This window comes from Sander vitreus, chromosome 22 (genome assembly GCF_031162955.1).
Source record: "Sander vitreus isolate 19-12246 chromosome 22, sanVit1, whole genome shotgun sequence".
NCBI classification, from domain to species: Eukaryota; Metazoa; Chordata; class Actinopteri; order Perciformes; family Percidae; genus Sander; species Sander vitreus.
In genome coordinates, this window is record NC_135876.1 from 20,618,157 (window position 1) to 20,642,473 (window position 24,317).

The 24,317-nt window shown below is 39.3% G+C and overlaps 2 protein-coding genes across 4 annotated transcripts in view; one reads left to right on the top strand and one right to left on the bottom strand.

Annotated features, from left to right (window-relative positions):
* Window positions 1-113: 113 nt before the first annotated feature.
* Window positions 114-14,637, bottom strand: tfr1b (transferrin receptor 1b). The gene is made up of 19 exons (XM_078280202.1): window positions 14,532-14,637; window positions 12,786-12,852; window positions 12,341-12,542; window positions 11,018-11,207; window positions 8,696-8,833; window positions 7,553-7,637; window positions 7,260-7,382; window positions 7,055-7,150; window positions 6,783-6,922; window positions 6,259-6,428; window positions 6,016-6,135; window positions 5,554-5,639; window positions 5,410-5,473; window positions 5,255-5,322; window positions 5,099-5,166; window positions 4,502-4,592; window positions 3,668-3,895; window positions 2,827-2,976; window positions 114-2,524 (listed from the first exon to the last, which is right to left on the bottom strand). Exons 2-19 carry the CDS (start codon window positions 12,816-12,818, stop codon window positions 2,312-2,314), a joined length of 2,265 nt encoding a protein of 754 aa, XP_078136328.1. The 5' UTR covers window positions 12,819-12,852; window positions 14,532-14,637; the 3' UTR covers window positions 114-2,311.
* Window positions 14,638-20,041: 5,404 nt separating this feature from the next.
* sh3kbp1 (SH3-domain kinase binding protein 1) overlaps window positions 20,042-24,317 on the top strand; it is a 37,960-nt gene continuing 33,684 nt past the window's right edge. Inside the window, exon 1 of one of the 3 annotated variants that reach the window (XM_078280186.1) lies at window positions 20,042-20,264. In XM_078280186.1, the coding sequence (XP_078136312.1) occupies window positions 20,261-20,264 (4 nt within the window). In that variant the 5' untranslated portion in view covers window positions 20,042-20,260. The remainder of the gene's footprint in view (window positions 20,265-24,317) is intronic. The other 2 variants (XM_078280185.1, XM_078280188.1) reach the window with 2 other exon arrangements.

A 24,317-nucleotide genomic window follows, 5' to 3' on the forward strand; every position in this document is an offset into this window, starting at 1 on the left:
CCCAAAATACAAACAATGGAACAACTTAGACAAGAATAAATAAGTATCCTCTGCTGTGAATCTCTGTTATTTACCATGACAGAAACTAAGATCAGACATAGATTTACTGGATGCTAAGCCAAAAGGGTTTATTACTCTTTTCTGCTAAACATGGAGATCACAAAAACATGATTTCAAGAACAGGTTTCAAAACACTGCAGTACACACAGTGAGCGGAAAAGCCATTTCCCAGCCACCCAACTTGCCCCCCCCTCGGGATAAAGTAACCTTATTTTAAACTCTTGTTAACAGATATAGGAAAGTCAAAACAGGCTAGAACAATATCAAGCTCAACAGAAGTGACACCAGAAAACAAACAAATGTATTCAAAACATGTAATAACCTAAATTATGATAGTTACAGTAACGTTTTGTTTGCTCTTGAGTGTATGTTAAAACAAAGTGGATTTTAAATGTAGTTACACTGGTTAAATAGGGCTAACTGACGAACAATGTTCTTTAAACAAGTTTACCTTTCTGTACTTACAATTGTATACAGGTTTAATACGTTGTAATTACAGTTACCTTTGTTGAATATTTATCTATAGTCCCATATTATTACCGCTGTTTTATGTTCCTCCTAATGCTAAGGCCTGCCAATATTCTAGGAAAACCACTGATTTAACTTGTATAAGAAGAAAATGATTAAACAAAAATATTGTTTAGTATCTAAACCTAAACTTCTTTGAAAAGTTCGTAATATGGTCCAAGTCTGTTGAGCTACACCTTATCAAAAGCAATACAGTACCATGCAGTGAAGAGGAAATATGTCATTGAAACGCATGCAAAGAGAGTTATAGCTTGTGAATTGAATTTATATGTAGGTGCAACATCTATTGTGTCTTTAAAGTCACTAACACAGAGAAAACAAAGAGCGGATTGGAGGCAACAAGCCCTACAGAGAGGTGTGTTTCTAACTATACTGAATAGAGAACATTTAATATTCTTCTGTGTGCATTTGTGTATGGAGTTGCTTGATTAGATGCAAAATCGGAAATAAAAAAAAAAAACTCATAGCATGGTACAGAAATGTGAGCAAAAATGGAGAAGTGCACACACACACAAAATACAGAAAAGAAAACATATATATATATATATAAAGTATAAAACTCTGGGAAACACTGTCCCCGATAAGTCGTTCCACCCTTCAGTGAAATATGAGAGACACTGCTCCCGATAAATACACACACACACACACACACACAAAAAAATCACACACACTGGTAGGCAAAAACTACCGTCACTGCTTGTCATTATGGAAGACACTGCTTCCGATAATGGGTTTTAGTTATGGAAAACACTGCTCCCGATAACTTTATCATATTATAAACTGCTCCAAAAGTCGACTGTGCAACATAAATGGCTTTCTTGCAAATTATGGAACCAATCAGCTTAGCTGTTGCGCTAAAAAGGGTGATTTAATAATTTGTTGTGCATTATTTATTTATTTTTTAGCATTTTATAAGCACGGAATAAATCCAGTCTTAACTCATTTATGGGCTTGTTGCTATATAAATAAGAATTTCCCAATATCCAGAGAGTTTCACTTTTTTCTCTGCTCCTAGACTCGTTTATGACAGACAGGAACAACTTTTTTTCTGCCCTTCATTTCTCCCTTTTAATTAATAACCATTTTGATGACAGAGTGAAGCACCGCTAATGTACGCCACTTTCTCATGATTTGATGATGTCCCTTTAGAAAATCGCTTCACACAAAATGGAAGAAATGAAGGCCATAAAAAAATTAAAATCTAACTTTCACACGGGCTCCATTTTGTCAGCAACAGTTGAGGAGTCATTTCTGTAGCAGATGCTGCCGGAGGATTAGACAGTATAACCGTCATAATTATGGAAGGCACTGCTTCCGATAACGTCGTATAAAAAGACAAACAATAACTTTATAGTGGGCACTGCCACTGATAAAAAAAATAAAAAAGTATAAATAAGGTTTCTCAGTGTTTCGATGGCGAGAGGACACAGCAAAGGCTTTGAATGGTTCCATGTGGAGCCAGGAGGAGAGGAGGCAGATTTGTCAGTAGCATTAATATTTCTTCAAGTATTTGATGTTGGTTCACAGTTAAGAATACGTTTCTCTCTCTTTCCTCCTGGATCTTTGTGGAAGTACAAGCCTGTGTTGTAAAGGGTGGGGCTTAGACCTGTGATTGACAGCTTGTGCTTAAGTGCCGATATTGGAGCTTCTCCCTCTGCCCTACCTCAAACTTCATTTTAAACAACACACACGATACCCACGCTTACAACTCCCCCGTCTTCCTTTAGATTTCCTCATCAATGTCCCAGAGGTTGCCCTCCATGGCGTTGGCGCATCCCTGCAGGTTCCAGGTGGCCAGGGCCAGCTGGATGTGGAGCTGCTTCATGTCGGTGGTCTCGGCAATGGATGCCAAAGTGTGGGAGCCCTGACCCAGCAGGAGGTGACGGAAGGGAGTCTCAATCGGGGACACGTATGGAGAGAGAAGGCTGTGCTCAACCTAGACCAAACAAACATATTATATCTGTTGAAATAAAAAAAATAAAAAAAAGGAGTACAGGCCACAATGTGTCCATAACACAGAGAATAAAAAAGACTGGTAAGCATTGAAAGCTCACATTGAATGGTTTTACTTATTCTTTGACCAGACTTCTGATTTTAAATTGTAAATCTTGCCAATTTTGTTATATGGTAATTAGTTAATGGGGAAGTGTTGCTATGAACGCCGCTTTTAAAAGGATTTAATAACATTTTAAATATGCATGCGAGTACACAGCAGAGGTGTCACAGTATGCAACTTACACTCATGATCCGGTCGTTGAGGATCCGACAGGCCTCCTTGTCATTTAAGTCAGTGTTTTGGATGTCAGTCTTGATGCTCGCAACAGCTCGTTGGAAGGAGCCACGTGCACGATTCAGCCAGTTGGGATTCACCCCCTTCAGCTGGCCAGACTACAGAGCAAAAGAGTTGAATAAACATCAACACATTTCTAATAACAAACATATTCTGGTCTTTATAGCTAGATGTCAAAAACATAATTCACAACCTCAAAGAAGGGAACCAAATGACAGCATAAAAAAAAAAAAGGTGTGAGACAGACTGACCCCTATTTTCCACCGGGCGCGTCTGCGCTGTGTTGCGGAGGCGCTGTGAGCAATCGCTGCCATTCAGGCCTGTGCCAGAAGTGTGAGTGAAGCGGCTCACCCCTAAAGACACGCGGCGGGTCTATTTTCACGCGAGCCGCGGGGCGTTCCGACAGCCAGGCAGGAAATGAAATAGCAAGAGCATCTAGTCAATTTACCAAAAGATACACGCACACCCCCACACCCACTATCATTTATGTCTCCTTTACAAAACCACGGATGACGAGAAATTCATCTTGGAGGTTGAAAAATATAATAGGCATCACAGATGGACAAAGGCAGAAAAGAAAAGGCATGGAGTTCAACTGTAGTGGACGGTAGACACTATGTTAACAAACACGTGATTGTTCTGTAAACAACTTGTAGAGACAATATAATCTGCGAGTCGGGAAGGCAAGACGCTCCGCTTCTGGGTGTGGTATGGCACGTGGCGGAGGACGCAACACAACCGGAACGCCGCACAGACGTGCCCAGTGGAGAACGGGGGTGAGAGGCCGACCTGTGAGAGCTGGTTGATGCGTTTGTAGACTCGGACCACAGCCTTGGTGAGGAAGCTGCTGTATCGGCCAACATCCAGGCTGAGCAGGTGGTCGTGGACCAGTCGCAGAGCCATCTGGCCGGCGAACTGTGCCGCCACTGCCACCGTTTCACTGGTGAGATGGCCGGTTGCGTAATTGAGGTGATCCACGTCGTCCAGGTTGGTGCCATAATAACTGTAGGCCTCAGTCTTTAGATGGGGAAAAAAGAAAAAAAAAAAAGCACCAAGATGTAACAAAAATAATCTAATAGATGTCAGCTGACTGCACAAAAACAAAACAATGTTTATTTTATGTGATGAGCTCGTAACAAAGAATTTAGAAAAAACATGTGCATTTCTTTGAGTAAACCAAGTGATGGGGTCTTCTTTAAAGATGAACAGGATAGGAGATTATTATCTATTGCAACCTTTTTATTCCAATAACGCATATCTTATTTTTACATAAATAACTGATATACAATGTATTCGGACTATCTAATCTTTGGTTTACATGCAATGTCATTAACTTAATCTGAGAAACCTATCTATCTTTCTATTTCTGTTTCCATTACCTTTATATCAACTAGTAGATAAGATATAGCTGACCCAGAAGCAGTAGCAGTGCGTTTGTTTGAAGACGACTGCCACCATGTTCATATGAAAGCTCTACTACACCTGTCATCTGAATCGGATTAGCTCTACTAACAGGAGGGTTGTGTACATCCTAACATTCCCATTATTACTTCTTGTGGGTAAATGTAAGAATACAGAATATCAACAGAATATATCAATAGTTTGTTTTATATCAAGACTCACGTTGGGAGAGATGAAGTGGAAAGAGATGGAGGGAATTCCAGAGAAGGCCAGGAACGGATAGGCGGGGTCGTCCATTGACATTGGCCTCAGTCTGCACACATTGTAAATGTAAAGTTATTGTACTGCACACGGCTATTAGCAACAAAAAGATTACTCAAATATTAAAATAATCTATAGCTGCAGCCCTAGTTGCCGATTTAAATCAAATGTGCCAATTTTAGACTGTATTTTATTTAAGAAAAAGCTCCTGTCTGGCTGCTTGTGTTAACACTTGAATATTTGGGCTTATTTTGTTAAATAGAAAAAAAGGCTTTTACAGAAAAATGTGTTTAAATTTCTCAAATGAAAGCATCTGTATTGGTACTGAAAAATCGCATATATTATCGGCACTAGTATTTTTTAGACTTCTGTTGCGTTCAAATTTCCTGACTGTATTTGAACAGTTTAATTTCTAAGAACTACAAAACATAAAAATTTTTTAAAAAAAAAAACACCCAAACTGTCCTGACAAAGGGATTTAAATAGTAATAGCAACATGTAGCTTTTGGCTGGCTGACTGAAAGAAAACTCGGCATTACATATTGGTTATCTACTCACGTTTTGGCCTCCCAGTTACTTGTTTCCATCATATCGTACACAGTGCCAGAGCCAAAAGGGCTCGTCACCTGCATGGACGAGGCAAAATTAAAGTTAATACAAACTGGTTTGTACAGAACTGGATCAGCGCTAAGTGGGTTGTTGTTGTGCCGTTACCTCTCTCATCGTGGTCTCGAGGAGGCTGTGAAGCAGCGGACTTGCTGAGGCCATAAAGCTCCCACGACCTTGTGAGGAGATAAAAATCAGTCGACTGCCAACCACTGGAAAACTTCTCAGTAAAGAGATGTAGTGCAGGAGCGTCCTGTACTTACCCATGACCACTCCATCTAGGCTTATGTAGGTGAAAACACGTTTGTCAATAGAGGACATATAACCCTAAAAACAAAACAGACATATTAAAGAACATTTTCTTTTTTTATTTGTACGTCCAAATCAGATGTAATTCAGTTCTTCACCTCCAACCACTCGGTGGCGCCAACACTTCCGTACTCTCCGGCGCTCCAGCTTGCAAACACCAGGCTTCTCCTGGGTCTGAACCCATCTGGGAAAAGGAAATCAGGGTTATCAGGAGATACCACGTGCAGACTGCAAGAACTGCAATTTGGTCAGCATTTGCTGCTTGGGTTTTGTCCTACAACTTTCTGATATATGTACAGTATATGTATCTGAAGTCAATTTGAGACTTCATACTTCAGTCTGACTTAGTCAAATAGCGTGCACAGCCAACGTAACCTATTTGTGTTTCCAGGGCTGAGCTCCACTTAAGGGATGTTGACCAAAAAAAAAAAAAAAAAGGGAAATTGGTACTAAAAAAGAAAAAAAGATATCTGATTGATATGAGTGACTCAAACTGCTGAAGCCTCATATTAATTAATCCCTTGTGTATTGTGTCTACTAACTACTGTTATTTTTGTTACCGTTCTCCACCATCTTGTGAACAGCCTTGGCCAGCTCTATCAGTACTGAGGTGCCAACAGTGGCTTTGGCAAAACCTTTTCCCCAGGCGTCTCTCTGAGCTCCCAGTACAACGTAGCGATCTGCAGATTCACATACAGACACCGAAACATTATCTTAGATGTACGATGAAAAAAAATAATAATGCCATTCTAGATTATTAGAGGGGAGAAAGAGAAAAAAGAAGAAAAAAAAAAAAAAAGTACCAGGATCAGTGAATCCTTTTATGACTCCAAACACATTGTGGATCTCTCGGTTGACCAGCACGTTGTTCACCTCGACAGTGATGTTCTCGCTGCCTCCCAGGCTGTAAGCCACTGACGGGAGGCCGCCTTTAAAACCGCTGCTTGCATCTGGTTCAGGGCCGCCAATTTTCCTGGAGAGGATAAAAAGGAGTTTACTGCGGTTTACAGTTATTAAACCAATTTATTTACAGCATAAGTCAACTTTCAGATGGTGAAAAAAAGAAAAATACTCTAAAAGAGAATTACTGCTGAGGCCACAGTTGAGTCTTTGGAGTGAAAGATAATATCACAAAGGGAAATCTACAGTACAGGCTTCTACAGGCGGTGAAATGGAGAAAAAAATAATTCCCATTTTGTTTTTTTCTTATATTTATATATCAAGAGATAAATTAAAACAGAAATACAGAAACAAAATTGAAACATTTTTTTAAAAGCAACCCCCTCTGTGCGTGCGTGCGTGTGTGTGTGTGTGGTTGTGTCCATACTGTAGGAGAGCTGAAGCCATGTTGGCGGTGATAGTCTGGGCTGGGATTTTAGGGAGGCCGGACGACTGCGCTGGAGGAAACTGGGTGTGGTTGAAGGAGGGGAATCCAGGGGTGTAGGGGTCGCCTGAACCCATATGGACCTGAATGGGGACACACACAAAATCAATTCCCAATTCCATGCTGTACCAAGGGGTTTCAAGTCAAGACTTTACTGGCAACTTGGTTCAACAGCTTTTAACAGCATGCTACAAAACTAGTACGTGCAAACTTACATGTCCGTAGAGTGTCGTGTTCGCTACATATGTGTAATCTTGAGCGTCAGGGTAGATTAGAACAGCAGAGGCCCCCTTTGTAGCAGCATTATCAACCTGAGAAAATGAAAACAGGAACATGAAGAATTGAGTGAAGTTCCTGAAAAACGTTTCTAAAAGAATGACACAAGGCATTCGGTAGAAAAGGCGTCAAATCAGCAGTCACCTGCTCTGCAAAGCTTATCTTTCCAGCTCGGAGCAGCAACACATTGTCTTTCAGTTCAATGTTCTTCTTTTGCAGAACATCCAGATCCTCCTGACGACCGTAGTTGCCATACACCAGCTTGCCCTATGAACACAAGCACAAGTCAGATAGGCCGCTACAGTCGACAGCTGACAGCTGAAAAGCAACAGATCCCAGTTTATTAGGCCTTTAAGTCTTTTAATTTAAAAGTCCATTTAAACAAGAGACAAACATTTCAAGTTTTCATGATAAAACGTGGGACTGTATCAACTCACCTCAACTTTCCTAGGAGCACTGTAAGCCAGATACCCTGTAGGCTCGAAGACATCTACACCAAAAAGGACACGGTTTGGACGCTTGCTGCAGATAAGAGGACAAAAGTTTGTTACAATAGGTGTATCTCATAACCCCCCTTATTTGATAGCTCTTTGACTCCTCGGTCCTTGGTTGAACCGGAAGTTGTTCTGTCCCTCCATTGTGAAGACCGTCTAAAAGCTCTTATTTCTGTCCCGAGGAGCCATGAGCGACGATACACGAGAGTAGTCTTCCCGGAAGCCGTGCAGCTTAAAAGAGTCGCTAACTCAATATGTGACGCTTCAGAGGAAAGGATGTCTCATCCCTCTAAAAGCACATTTCCTTGTTGCCTCTCTCCTCCGATGATTTTCTTCACGTCTCTCCCGTACCTCATTGGTGGGAGGGACTAAGACGCGAGGGAGGGTGACGCAAGTGGAGGAGCCGAGGAGGCCACACACACACACACACACACACACACACACACACACACACACACACACACACACACACACACACACACACACACACACACACACACACACACACACACACACACACACACACACTTTGTTGTTGTCGTCAATTGTTATTTACACTTGCCTCCATTGATTCTGTCATTTTATTACCTCTAATTATGCCTATTCTTGTAGTTAATACCCAATTAAATAGTTATTTCATGTAAAATGTCTGTAAATTCCTAATTATTTTTCTTACAATTTCCTCAAACCCGTAAAATAACGTATTGTAGATCGGGAGGAGAAAAGGCCAAGATGCATCAAGAAGCCATAAGGACTACCGACATCACAGTATGTATACACATCCTGAAAACAGTTTGACAACATACTCCTGTGGCTCTGTGACGGTTATTCACTATGTGAGAAAAGAAAAATGACAAAAGTTTCATGAATGAATAAAAGTATCTAGTTAGCAAATCAGGAAAATGCATAAACCCTCCGATGGACTTTGAACTACAGCGCCCCCCCCCCCACAGGCCAACAAAAACAATCTAAATACTTCGGACTTATTATCTCCCCATCCTAATGCCAAATTTAAAGAAATATCCCTCAAATATTCTTTTTGGGAAGCAATTCTATATTAACAGCAGTAAATAATGTGTCATCAACCTGTCTGGCGTCTGCAGCTGAACATAGTGGATGTCAGTCCAGGGCTCCATCTCCGCTTTCTTGAATTGGTCAAAGATGCGGTTTGCCAGATCGCAGTCTTCCTTACTTCCTGCTGAACGACTGAGCATGTCAAAGTCCCTGCGGAGAAACAAAATCAACTTTGTCTCAGTTCAGGCTTCTGAAACTACCCTTTCATGCATAGCTCAAAACACTTCAGAGGAAAAAAGGTGACCAACTGCCACTTTGCTTGTTTGAAAGCCATGATGTCTCTCTCTTTCTCATGGGGGAGCCAAATTCTCTGGGCGGGCAAAGCAGAGAAAGGGGAGGTAACCTTCCTCCTTATGACGTCATAAGGAGGAGATTCCAGATCGGCCCATCTGAGCTTTTATTTTCTCAAAAGGCAGAGCAGGATACCCAGGGCTCGGTTTACACCTATCGCCATTTCTAGCCACTGGGGACCATAGGCAGACTGGGGGAACTCATATTAATGTTAAAAAAACCTCATAAAAGTGAAATTTTTCATGCCATGGGACCTTTAAGGAGTAGTTCAACTTTCTGCTACTTTATACTTCTGAGGGAAATGTACTTTTTACACTACTAGATTTATTTAATGACTTGTGTTACTTTGCAGATTCAGATTAATAATACAAAATGTAGTCAACTAATACATTATGATGCATTACTGTAGTCACACTCACAGGCTACCCAGCAGTCTCATACATACATTATATATATATATATATATACATTATATATATATATATATATATATATATATATATATATATATATATATATATATATATATATATATATATATATATATATATATATACATATATATACATATATCACACACATATACACACACACACATACACACATACACACACTCCACATGTATCAGCTGCGACATTAAAATGATGAATACATAATGCAATACTATAATATATATTATTATGAATTGGACCATTTTGCATTGTGAGTAATTTTACTTTGTACTTTAAGTATATTTTGATGCTAATACATTTGTATTGTACTAAGTAAGCTTTTGAATGCAGGACTTTTACTTGAAATTTTTACACTGTGGTATTGCTACTTTTACTTAGGTTATAGATCTAAGCAGTGGTGTTCCCCTCCATCAGTTTGCAAACTGCGTGGCAATAAAGCCTTTTTGAAAAGGGTTTGCATGAGCCTAAGATGACTTTTCTTTCCTAACAAACAACAACAATAACAACAACAACAACAACAACAACAGGGTTCAACTTCCCATTAGTGGTGGCATACATAAATAACTAACACTAACACTTCTAAAACACAAACACCAGGAGGATATGAATTAGTGTGAAGACTTTTTCTGCTCTCTGGGCTTATTCTTGCTAAACTTTTGAACACGACAAAATAATCTATGATGTTGATATCATGTCCTAGCCTTCTGCACTTTACAAGGGAAAGAAAAAAAAATTGGACATTTTTGTTCATATTGCAGTTCTGACTTGGGAGTTTTTTTAAATAGATAAACAGTCAGCAAGTGAGAACCATGAAAATGTTACAATTACTGACATCATCATCATCATTATTATGATGATGACAGAGGAAGCTGTTATCTAACATAACTAACAATAACCTTTGGAGAAGGGATGGGACTGAATACGTGTATACTTCTTCCCACTACGAAATAAATTAAGTGTTTGTTACACATGTATCTCTTTGCTTTCTATTTTGTGTAATATTATTTTTGTGTATGACCTTTTCTGTTTTCTTTTACATGTTCAAAATAAATTTCAACCAATCAAAATGAATTTCAAACATGTTGGGATATTTGAGTGTATATGGCAGCTGGCGGGTTTGAGGGATGGTGGTGGGAGAAATGAGAGACCTTTGTTTGGCTGTGGGTGCTTCTTTGGGTCATCCATTAAAGTCATGGAACTTTTATTATCATCTTTTTTTATTTTTCCCTTCGAACCCATTGTAACCTTCCTCTGTCTCGTTTGTTTCTCAGACTGTCTGCAGTTTTATTAAAAATAAAAAGTTCTCTGATCCCTCTCATCCAGTTCATTCATATATGTATTATTCCTTTCCCTCTCACAGAAAGCTGAAGGCTACTGAGACCAAAACAGTACCTGACTGGCACAAATCATTACCACTGTAACATCTATTTATTCGTATTGTTTGTAACTGGGCTCAATTACTTATTAAGGAATTGGCAGGTTTATTTGATTGTCGGGCGTTTGTGCGTTTGTGTTCCCTTTTGGCTTTGCCTTCAGTATAACGACATAACATTGAGTGTGGTTGGAAAAGATCTGCACATGAACAATGTACCTCAGAGTTTTGTTGAAAGCGTGGCTGGTGAGTTTCTGTGCGAGGAGTTGGTTCAGCGGAACGTCTGGAGCTGGTACAACAACAGGTGGCGTAACAACAGGTGGCGTAGCCGTCGTTCCTTCCGGCTCGGTGCCACAGTTCACCGGCTCCACCCGAGTTTCACGGTGACAGAGGTAACCAAGCACGTAGCCTGCAGGACAAATAGAGCAATGGCCTAATTAAGGCACTTGTACAGAGACATGCAATTCATTTTCCACTTTGTCTCTAAAGTTACAGCTAAATAAGTTACAACTTCTTTGTAGGCCACAGCTAGATTGTATGAGTGTTATTGGTATAAAATGGAGTCCAGTTGTGTAGACTGGTTTTTGAAGTATGCCATTTGTTTGCAGTGATTCTTCCAATCGAACTATCATTTTTTAAAGCAAAAAAAAAAAAAGCCAACTTACTGGTACCAGTTTCTCAAATGTAAAAATATTCATTGGTTTCCATAGGGCCGGGCGATATGGAGAAAATCCGATACCACAATATTCTTGACCAAATACATCGATATTGCGACGTTATTGTTAGGGTTGACAATTGGTGCTTTCACAAAACATTTTTCACAATGAGATTTTAGATAAATAATCATCAATAATGTGGTAAACCGTTTCAAGTGAAATTATAGAGAAAAAGCAAACAATTGTTTTCCAGCTACTGTAGATACTGACTATGTTTACAAGCATGCACGAAAATCATGCCATGTTAAAACAAATCCGCAATTCTTGAAATGATATTCCCTCAAAATGTTTCCCAACAGATTTTCTGAGAAAATTGAGTTAGTATGTGCTTGTTCTTATCAATTTAGACAACGTAATTGTTAGGGAATCAGGGGCTTCACGATACAATATCATCACGATACGATATTATTGCGATTTTAAACATATTGCAATATTCTGCGATATATTGCAATTTATTACCCTTTTTCCAATTTTTCCCAATTTCAAATTATGTCCCCAAAAGGAAACTTTGTCGACATCCGTTTTATCTAAAAAGATACATTTCTCTGTTTGTTCATCTCACTTAAATTTTTTTTGCTGCAAAATGGGATTGTCAAGCAGACAAACTGACCAACACATCCCCCCACCCAAGTAATTGTATATCACGAAATCTGGATATAGGATTTCATCAAATCATTCAATATGATTCCATTGAAAGACGTATCATATTGAATTATCGCCCAGCCCTAGGTTTCCACTGTTACATATCATGTTATATATATTGCATCATTTAGATAATAATAATAGATAAAGAAAGAGGGGCATGTTAATGATGAACGTGGCGTACCGGTGACAAATATCAGCAGAATCCCCAGGGCCAGGTAGCAAACGGTACTCCGTTTCTGACGAGGAGGTGCTGGCCTGAAGCTCGGAGATCCCCCGGCCTGGTCCTCGGCCTCTGTGGCGCCATCCGACAGTTTGACCTCAACGTGTCTTTCTTCGTCCTCTGCCGGCTGCAGAGTGAACCTGCTGTACCGCTCACTTTTCATCTAGAGAGGGCGAAAGACAGGAGAAGATAAGAGTGAAAACTATGAGAGCCATGTGTTCCATCCTGATCCCACAGCTGCACGGGTAGCCAAGTGGTTACAAAGGTCTAACCGTAGTTTTATATCAGACAATGCAAAATGGAGCAAAACACATTGTCTTATTAACCCGTTTACTGTAGATACAAAATTAGAAAAACTTTTTAAGTGTAAAACATCAACTTTGAAATACAAGTAACAAGCACTCACCATGCTGTTGAACGCAGACCTCACTCGATCCATTGTTGCGGTTGTTTCAAAAAGGAAAAAAAAAAAACCTGGGTATAGAAAAGATAGAAAATACAAAGTTCTGATTGGCAAAGTAGAAACACAAATGCAAAGATGGAAAGACCAAAGGAAACGGAGAGGGAGGGAGAGGATGTGTGCCGAGTCTGGTTTTCTAACAAAGTTGCTATTCAGATGACTATGAAAGGTTGCTGTAGGTCTGCAGGGAGGAGTGTTTTCTCTGTACATGTAAACAGGCTGACTCTTACTCACTGAAACCAGCATTAAAAACATTATTTTATATACAGGATTAAGTATGTACTCATAATATACAATGTTTATTTTGAGTTTACTTTGCTGCGCACACATACGAAGATAATAAGGAAACTACTTTCTACTCCGTTCACCCCACAACATTTAAAATACGGATGGAGGGACACACACACACATATAGTGCGTGGCACTATCTTTGTGGGGACCCAACACCTGGTTGTTTCCAGTAAAGTGTTCCTTCTTTATAGGTGTGGCTGCAATGTACCAAGCTTACCGTTAATTCAAACCACTTCTTCATTCCTGAGCTAAAGCAGGAAATAGCTCACTTACCTCATTATTCAGAGGTAATACATATTTAGAGTATCCAGATTTAATGGAATCATTAACTGATGAAAATATCTAAATGACAAAAAAAGGGGGTTGTGTCCATATTGGAACTGAAAAATCAACTGAAAGTATTACAGCAAAGCCAGAAAAGCTCAGGTATGCCTCTCCAAAGACTCAAAGAGAGCATTTTTTGGCGGTTTGCACAGGATCTAACCACTTCCTCCTTGTGTTTTCATCATAGCCTTACAGACACATCAACCATGCTGATAGAAGCTCTATGACAGCCTAAGTAACAAGAGTTACAGTGCAGTAATACACACAATACGTTGGAGGTAATTTAGACGCAGTGTCACCATGGGCCTCAACATTATCAATTAATCTCATGATAGTTTTCTCAATTAAATCAATTTGATCTATAAAATGTCAGGAAAAAGAAATGAATCGATAATCAAAATGGAAGCACATTAATTTCCTGTCAATCAACACAATCATGTCAGCTCTAGACACAACTGGTTAATTAGCATATTTTAAAAAATACTTTAAAAAAACTCTTAAATAAGTAAGCCAAAAAGAAAAAACGCAATATTGTGCATGATATTAAAAATATTGTCAGTGATATTAAACAAGGGGAGTGGTCACATTGAGGTTGCATCATGTCACTCCACATGTTAGCTCTTCCTCTGTAAGAAAGGTAGACATATGTTGACACTTGTGCATGTCTGACCAGGTCTTTTATATATATATATATATATATATATATATATATATATATATATATATATATATATATATATATATTTGTTTTTTGGGGGAGTGCTAGAATATTCCCTCATCACACTTGCAAACCAGAGACAAATCAAAAACAAGGCTTTAATATTAAAAACAATACATACATATTTTGTCGATTTATAACTGTAATATGAATTTACAAACGAAACATAATGATACAGTCCGAGGATATGTGACACTGAAAATACTTATTTGTGAGTAACGTTAAGCTAGTTAGCTACACGTTTGGTATTATATCTTTTCGGTTGAGGGAAAGACTCGCGTAAAAGGCAATGCAGCTCAACAACTGTCTAACTATATAATATATAAATGAATAAAAGGTCTGTCAATGTCAATAATCTCACCTTATTGCCGGTCAAACACAACGCGTCCTCTGTTGCTAGTGAGCAGCTTGCTTCCTCCTTCCTCCTCTCAGTCGTGTCATGGATGTATGAACGTCCTGATAAGGGTCATGGCACTTCCGCCTTACGTCATCCTGCAATCAGCTCCAATCAGTCACGTACACATTCTTAAAGGTAACGCCCACTTTAGTCTATGGTAAAGCCCACCAGCAGTACATTTACTCATACTACTAGGCCTACTGTATTCAATATTGAGGTATTTGTACTTCCCTTCCATTTTATGATACCTTATATTTTACTCTACAAGATTCAGAGAGAAATACTGTACTCTTTATTTCACTACATTCATTTGACAAGTTATTTTGAAGAATAGGATTTTACATTCAAAGCGTACAGTGGTGGAAGAAGTATTCAGATCCTTTACTCAAGTGCTAATACCACACTATAGAAAAATATTCCACAAGTAAATGTACTGCATTCAAAACCTTATGAAATTAGTAAATAGTAGAAGTACTCATTCTGCAGAAAAAATATCCCTGTCAGTGTTTTACTGACAGTTTTACTTACTTTATATATGATGTTTTTAGATTAAAATTGCTTGTGCATTAATGTTGATGCTGCATATTTTTCAGAAATTGACCATTCTGCATAATGAATGATTGTATAATGATGATATTTTTATAGTGTGTGTGTGTGTGTGTGTGTGTGTGTGTGTGTGTGTGTGTGTGTGTGTGTGTGTGTGTGTGTGTGTGTGTGTGTGTGTGTGTGTGTGTGTGTGTGTGTTACTTGAGTAAAGGCTCTGAATACCTCCCCCACCACTGCTTATGTACTGCTAACTAGACCAACCAGTTATGGAAAGTCACCGTACATTCATTGAAGTACAGTGTTTTTAAAGAGTAACTTATAACCAGGCTAAAAATCTGTGTTTCACTACCCTCTCTGTTTAAAAGTTTCAAGTTTATATAAGTATTTTTAACCAACAGAGCACTAATCTACAATAAATGAGATTAGTGATGTAGGATGTCTTTACTATTGCTGCTTTCATGTGGTGAGGAAAATACTGGGATGATTCTTGCAAATGTCAATGAATAACAAAGAAATTCCAGTGAGACCACAGCTGCAGAGAATTCTTATTATATGGTTTGAGACAGCATGATAACAAATATATTTAAGGAGTGAGCAACAATCGATCAAATTAAAGCAGGCATCCCATAACTTTCATTTAATTGGATAAACGTGTTTTTGAAGTCTCGTGGATTTAATGAAAAATTACAAAAACAAACACCAAACAACAAAAAAATGACACCTCTAGGAAATAAAAAATACAGTTGTTACCTGAAATCATTTAACACAATGGTCCATTCTATGCATAGGAAACTCCAATAACCTGTTAACCTTGACATTGCTGTCTGTGGTGTCCTAAGCACAGATATGCAGTCTTTTCAGTGGGTGGAGCTACAGACAACAATCACATAAGAGCTGTTGATGCCTCACAGGCTAACCTTCTTATGGCTTTAATTCCTTAGGGTAAAATGAGTCTAAATTGACGTTATACTGTGCACTCCTTTTTTTGACAAACAAGAACAAACTGTTGACATCAGCACCACCAAGAGTTATGTACATTCAAGTGGGATGTGTTTAAAGTTGTTCTCAGATGTATGATTATAGGTTATAGGGTAAGTGAAGGAGACATTGCTACAGTACAACTGCTCTTTATCAATAATCCCCTCAGATGGGAAATTATACACCCGTAAGACTGTAACTGCAGAAAAGGAGACTTACAGTAATATGGTAATATGACCTCACTCTGCAGTGTCAGCACAGATGGTTTCTCACCAGTAGTCTGCCAGTGCAAATCACTTCGATGTAGCACTTTAAAATGTGGCAAATGTGGGCATTTGAGTCAGTTACTGTAACTAAGGGACTCTATGAACTCTATGTACTGGAAAAAAGATTGAATAGTTACATCAAACACTTGCCTTTAGTTTGAGTCATAGATTAAAAAGGTGCAGTTTGTCATATTCAGAGAACAACAATCTGTAACAGGGCTTTACACTGTAGCTGTAGGACCAAACATGTCAGTTTTGAGAAACAGTGAATCTTTATACAGGCTATATGCAGGTTGTGACAAGTCTTAAATGTTTATTTATTTTTTAATGGAATCCATTGTTACTTATCCTGGTCCAGGTCACGTTAATTTAATTAACTCAATAGGAATCATTGAAAAATGGGACATAATAATAATTCCACATCATATTGTCACTACTGGTTTACCATGTGACCAAGAAACAGTTGCATTCTATGAAGGAATCCTGCAGAAACCATGTGTATAGTTAGTAGGGATTGAACATTATCTTTTTAAAGAGCTTTTTCTAACCGCCAACAGTCACCTTCACTTTATTCCTCACTTTAACTGAACTACAGTAGAGTTAAATGTATCATATGATGTAAAAATGATGAAATCAGGGTTTTGTTAAGAAATTATATTGCAATTTCTTTCTAAGTCAGGGGAAGAGCCGCATAGGCTATCTATGGCCACAGAGAGGGTATACCGGTAACCAATCGTTTTCATACAATCGCTAAAATTACTCAAATGCAACATTTCAGATGCCATCAAAAAATAAATATGCTTAAGGGAGGGATAACGGTGCTAGAAACAGGGTCAGCACTGCTGAGACTTTTCATTGGGTGTTTTCACATGCACAGTAGGTGGCAAAATTGAATTGGGGCTTCAGCACATCATGTAATAGCAACACTGTCCCAGATGGTGTCACCTTAGTGCTTTGTGTTAAAATTACCTCTCATCTCTGGAGACATTAACCTCTATCTCTGGATGAGGAAACAATTAGTCTTTCCTAAGGCCAACTGCACATACAGCAGCACAGATGGCATCTATGTGGGAGAAGATGTGTTACCCTAGATACCATAATACCACATCTTTTACATTTCAGGCATTTTGTTTACATTTCAAAGTGGGCTCTTGTGACTGAATAGGAGGTTCACTCTAATATTCAGGAACATGGCTGGTAAATGGATTAGTTGGCTGTTGTGAGATCAACCCTGTGACATTTTGGTGACTCCTGAGGCTTCACAATATGGTCACAAGTAACAATTATAATATGATAATTCTAAATGCTAAAACCTACTGCAACAGTAGCACAAGTGGAGAAGAGACATAACATAAGTGAACACAGTCATTTATAATATACAGTACAAGAAATGTATGTCAAGTTTGCTGACACTAGCCACCATAAGCTACAGGTCATACCAGATATACAGGATCTTTGGACATACAATCATAACAGGCCAAGTATAGACACCCGCCACCTGCTGGCAGCAGAAGAAAAAGTGGTTTTAGTTAATTAGTTAGCCTGAGCTCGATTGCTGATGTCATTTATCATTATTATGCTCTTTCAAGCCAATGGCTAATATAATAGTTTAAAAATAGTGTTTTAATTGTGCTTTGCTCAATAGGCATCTACGCAATGTCAAGTGCGCAGTCTGGGAATACAACAATGCGCATGCCCAAAGGTGTCTGACTGTTGCCGGGCTGAATCTGATTGGCTGAAGTATGGTGTAGCTCCTAATTTTTCAGATGGTAGCTAGCTAGTTGGTTACCCTGAACAATGTCGATTAATTCTTATCACCTACAGCACACATTTGAAAGTCTGTCTTTTGAAGACAAACTTAAAGATAAAACACCTCAGGACCCACCAGCCGCGGGATATTGTTATAAAACAAGCCTCTGGTTAAAAAGAATCCTATTAAACATGGAGCGGTTCTCCGGAACACAATGGCTAACTGCTAACGTTAGCTTGTCAGAGAGGCTTTTTTGTTTGCCTCCTGTGTGTATTACGGGAGGGATGGTACTTATGGTAAAGAACACGCTTTCTGAGAGGATTACCAAACATGAAAGCAGCAGGACAATGTGGTAAAGTTGGCCAAACATAGCTACGTTATGTCAAATAGTAAAATTGTGTAATTTTCTGGTTTTGCATCTGTGCAAAGTAACGTTAACGTTAGTTGTTGCCCTAACGTTACCATTTTTTCCCTTCTAAATCTAACCCAAAATCTTCTCATCTAGCTAACTTTATATTCCTAATTTAACCCAACTATTTTTTAAGCAAATATTATTTATGAAGATATCAGTTTAATGTGTTGCCTTGTGTGAAACATGTTACACCTTTATTTTGGGGACACTATTACAACTGAATATGATGGTACATTTGAGGGCTTTTACACACTTTCACACCACATTTTTACTGACATGAAACAATATGTAGCCTCTGCTCAACAACTCTAGCTCGTCAAGACAGTTAATACAGTACAGGCTAGAAAGGCCTTTTACTTGCAGTACTGTTCACAAAATCAAGGTCAGGCAAAACGTATCTGTCTTGCGTCACAGCCTACCTGAGACGCATTCTCCGGTTATATGAATGCCATTTCAATGAGCTGCTATAGTTTATCGTATCAGATTTTATTTGTTGTCTGTACAGTAGCTTGTTCTGTCACTGTATTCCACCCAAGTAACAACTGATTGTGAAAACTAATCTATATTCCCCCATCTCTTTTCTCTCTCCACTCTCGCGGCATCATTTAATCGCCCTCTTTCTGCTGCTGCCAGCACATTCATTCTCCCCTGCACGTTAAATCCAGAAAGGACAACAACACTGCTGTGAGTGTGAGTGTGTGAATATTTGTGTGTGTTTGATAAGGTTTCTGTTTATTAAACATTTTAATGAAGTCTACCTGAAGGCCAGAATCCCTCAACAGTGCAATGTTTGGGGAATACTGTCAATACTTTGTTATCGCGAGATTTGGGATACACAGGTGCAAGGCTTTGAGCCTATAAGGTTGCTACCTTCAAAGGCTGTTGAAAATATGACATTCTTAAATGTCAAAGTAAGAAGATACTGCATTTTCTTGTTAATTTCAACCATTTTAACAATAGCGAGCAGAAGAAACTATGTCATACATGACATATACATCCACAGGAATGTTCACACGTCTTGAGGTCAAGTCTTTGTTAAATTAAAACATCAATTAAATTAACATCAGTTACAGGCTTTGTAATATTAAGTACTCTTAGTTAGATATTTAACTCCTACTTTAGGTTTTGTAAACTGAGTTATTATTTCGAAGTAAGACAGCTGTTTATGACTTTCCCTCCTGTGTTTTGTATCTTGGTTAGATAGATAGATAACAGCAGTAAAAGACATTGTGAAAATATTTCTGTTTTTTTAGGTTGTTTTTAATGTCTGAAATGAATTAAGTGCACTTCACATAGCTGACATATTTAATGTCATCACTATTGATCTGGAGGTATTACAATAAGTTATGACGTTTTTTTTCTATACCTACGCCACATTACTGCCATATGTGGTTGTTATGAAAATACAAATTTAGAAGCCTGAATTTACGCGGTGCACCTGAAGGCAACGAGAGAGAGAGAGAGAGAGAGAGAGAGAGAGAGAGAGAGAGAGTGAGAGTGAGTTTTTTTCCTCTCTTCAGCGCTTTTCCGTTTTCCTCGCTCTGCCTCCTCTGCCGTGTCACCGGAGAGAAAAAGAGGAAGGAATATGGTTTCATCAGACGCTCCTCCCGTTTCAGCGCTGCTGTAGCGGATCTTTCCGAGCAGGAGGCTGGGGCTCGGTTCGGCACAAACCTCACACAACCGCCTTTCCCGTTACCAACCAGCCTGCAGGAGCACTACCACCACACCGGGACACATAAATGGGTAAGATGCAACGCTTATTTTGCTTCTAATTTAGAGTATGCCCAAAAATAGCCTCCAGCACCTCTGCGCATCTGGATGGGCAGGAATAAACGCCCGGTCCAGATGCGCGCAGGGTTCAGCCTATCTCCTTCCTTCCTCCTCCTCCTCTCCTGTCCTCTTCTCCCCACCTCACCTTCACTGACGTCGCTTCATACAAAGCCGAGCTGTTTGTGACCGCACGGGTTTGGCGTTTCATGCTTTTTATTCATGATTGAAAAGCTGCGCGTGGGTGTGCGGCTCGATCGGCCGTACGGGTGCGATTTCAGGAAAGCAACGGGTCACATTGATGAGTTGCAGATGTTGACACGTTTACATTCACTCTCTGTCTGTCTGGCCATAGTGTTGCACAGTGTTTGCCTCTCTCCAGCTCCCTGTCTCTGTGGATGAAACAGGCCTGCCTGTGACATTCCATTCCTCTCATCATCGCCATCATGTCCCACAGCCCTGCGCTGTTCCACACAATGCATGCCAATTAATTGATTGCAGATTTGGTGGGCTAGTAATCAGTCAATTAAGTGCATATACAAATTTGCTAGTTATTGCACAGATGCAGGTGTGGAGGTGGTACTTTTTCTTTTCATGCTTTTTAATGGGTAGATATTTAAAACATCCCCTTGGGCAACTTGTGGATTTGTAAAGTAAATTAATTTATGATGGATCAAGTGAGCAATATATAATACTGATGAATATAGAGTAGTCAGTCTATCCAGAATACTTCCTTTCTATTTCTTTTGCATGCATACTTTCTATTGGACCTATTATCTCATGTAAACAAACAATGCATAGTCAGCCTCAAGGGGAAACACTCACAGCCAGTTATACACAACCGCCAAGGCTGAATGACCGGGAAAAGCAGGCAATTTCCCCATGGGCCTGGACCAGATTCACTGTGTGTGCCGTGGTAGTTTAATTAATTGCAAAATTGGCTGTAATATGCATCACTAATTACAGTATTAGCTGAAATGGAATTTGCAAGAGCCTTTAAACAGGTCCTTTGCGGAACCTAAAATAAAAAGCGCTGTGTTTTATAGCAGTTACATTGTGTATATGTCTTTGTAAATGTACTGTAAAAAAAAAATACAGAATGCATTAACAATGTAAGAAGGACGGTGGTGGTTGGGGTTGTCAGTGGGGACCCCCAAGTGGGTTAATCCATCCTTGACATTTGTACAAGAGGAATAAGTTGCCTACTACTGTCTTCATTTATTTTATTATTATTTATTAGATTATGTTTTGGGCTTTTCCACCTTTAATTTTTGACAGGACAGCTAGGTGAGAAAGGGGAGAGAGAGAGAGAGAGAGAAGACATGCAGGAAATCGTCACAGGTCGGATTCGAACCCTTGACCTCTATGTCGAGGCATAAACCTCTCAGTACATGTGCGTCTGCTCTACCCACTGAGGCAACCCGGCCACTATTTATTTTATTTTTTAGCTGTGACTGTGAGCCACTTTATTAGGTACATCTGTGCAATCTTGCAATTAAACAAACAGCACTGCCATAAATTCTACTCTTCCAACGTTTATAATGTTCAGTTTTGGGTGACGGACATTTTTAAATTCAATCACATGTTCATTACTGAGGTCATACAGAAGAAAAGTGGCGTTGTACTGCTGGACTACATATTATTTAGTCCTTCCCATTTACAACCATGAGGTGGACATGGTATTAGAAACATCTCTGAATATAATGCAGTCTAGTAGAACACCAACACTGACTTCAATGCTAAATAATATAATTAAATAAAAACATATATGAACATTATAGGTATCATGAGAGTAGACTTTACAGCAGATCAGTTGTATTGAACTGCATTAGAATGTACTGGTGTACCTAGTATGTGTATCAAAGAGTATAGAAGTAACTTCTAGACTCGTGTGTGTATATAGATGCTGTGTAAGACTTTCAATAAAGAAAACTTAAACAGACAGGCCCTTTTTATGTTGTTTTACATTGCATTCTTGGATCCATTTTGTCATTTTTGGTTATTTCTTTGCTTGTTCCTATCGACTTACAAAATGGAGACAAGACATCAAACTTACAGTTAAAAGCTTTCTTTTCAACTAGAAGAAAACTGTCAGCTTTGCCTAAAACTGTCTTTTGAAGTCAAAGATTTAACAGTTAAACAGGTAGATATGGTTGTTAAAGGAGCTTAGTTTCTCTGTCGTAATTAATCTTGAGTGAAAGTTTCACTTTTCTCAGCCGGAACTGAAACACTTTGTCTCTCTTTCTTGCTTTTGCTATGCTGTTGCTGTCACCGTGCCTCTCACATTAAAAACAAAAAACAGTAACGCACAAAGTAATTATCTCGGGGTTGTCAAAAGTCATTCTGGGAAATGGGAATTGGAAACATTCAATGCAAGTTGAGGGAGTCAGAACATTTAGTCACAAAGCAACTTCCTGCGATGCAACAGAATGATGAGTTGAGCAGAGAATAGTTGGAATTTTCCTTTTAATGTGGGAGAAGTCTGTAATCTGATTCACAGTTGGAGTGGGTGGCTTTGACTCCCAGTGGGCTTCAGTCCAGTGTGAATGCTTTTCAGTGAGAGCATTGAAACAGACTCGCAACTAAACTAAACTGCTGTAAACCAGTGAAATGTCAAGTGTGGCTTTGCAAAGTTCAGTTTGTTTGGATGTGTAGTTTCCTCTTATCTAAACTGACTGCAGCTGTTCAGAGTACGCTAAGGGCCCATCTCAGTTCCTGTATGTCGGTATGTTTCTTGACCACTTACGATGTGAGTTTTGGTTTGTCTGCAAGCTTTCAGATGGTCTGTCTCTTGTCCTCACAAAGCCTCCTGTGTCATTTTTAACCTTTTACACACAATAAATGTATTACCACCAACATTAAAGGTGCAATATGTAATACTGACAGCTAGCATTTAAAATAGTTACTGCAGTCCAAATTCAAAATACTGGAGAGAGTCGTCTCCCCCTCCCCCTCCTCCCCAGACTCGAAGTTTACGTTGGTTGCCAGAGACCGCAGCATCCACAACAGTGTTGCTAGACGCTTGTCTCACATAGCCAGACATTACTCCACAGCATAGCGGAGTAGCTAACGTTAGATGCTGGCTCTATTGACAGTCATAAAAGCCCGTGCTAACGCGGCGCTCTGTACCCAACTGACAGGCACACTTTTTTCGGCTTACGGTAGGAACCACTAAAAACCCCACCACCTTGCCGTCCTCTCCGCCCGACGGACAAACACACTTTCTTAGCTTAGATATACGATAACAACCGCTAAAAATACCACTACCTTGCCATCCTTTTCCACCCGACTAAATACACACTTTATTGTCTTAGAATTACGGCAACAAGCGCTAAACACACTGCAAACTCACGGCCCTCTCTTCCCGATTTACAGCCCCCCTCTCTTGGCTTAAAATAACAGGCTACACGTTGTAAACAGCCGTGGCCCGCTTGCCTGGTCTTCCGGTAACGTTAGCTAACATTAGCAGTTAGCATGGTTGGCATTGTGGCGTTAGCCAGGACTAGTCGGAATCACTTTACTGGCTGTGTCTCAATTGCCAGTAACCAACATAAGTACTATATAATTCAATGTGAGTACACAAATGTTGAAATGACATAAAATGCCATTCCCTAGGAGCCGTAATACAGTCCTTCCAGAAAAATGCAAAAAAAAGTTTTTTTTGTGATATTTGCGGGCAAAAATCCTTTTCTTAAAAAATGCGATGGAATACGCGGGATATTTATGCAATTTTATGCGATGAAATTGCGGGAACTTGCAAAAACTGCGGTTTCACCATGGCTTCATCGCGGGGTTTGCAGCTTTTCGATGATGTTCACGTCGCGTAATTACGTCACTTCATAACGTTCCCATGGCAACGGGAAAATGGCTGCTCTTGTGTGAAGTAAACGCAACATTTTTCAACTTTCTGCTAAGATATATGTGACTCTTTTGCAATGAAAATGCGGGGATTATGAAATCATGCAAGCCCCGCATATTTTGCACGGAAATCGGCAATTTATGCGGCGAAAGTACGGCGTATTTTAAAAA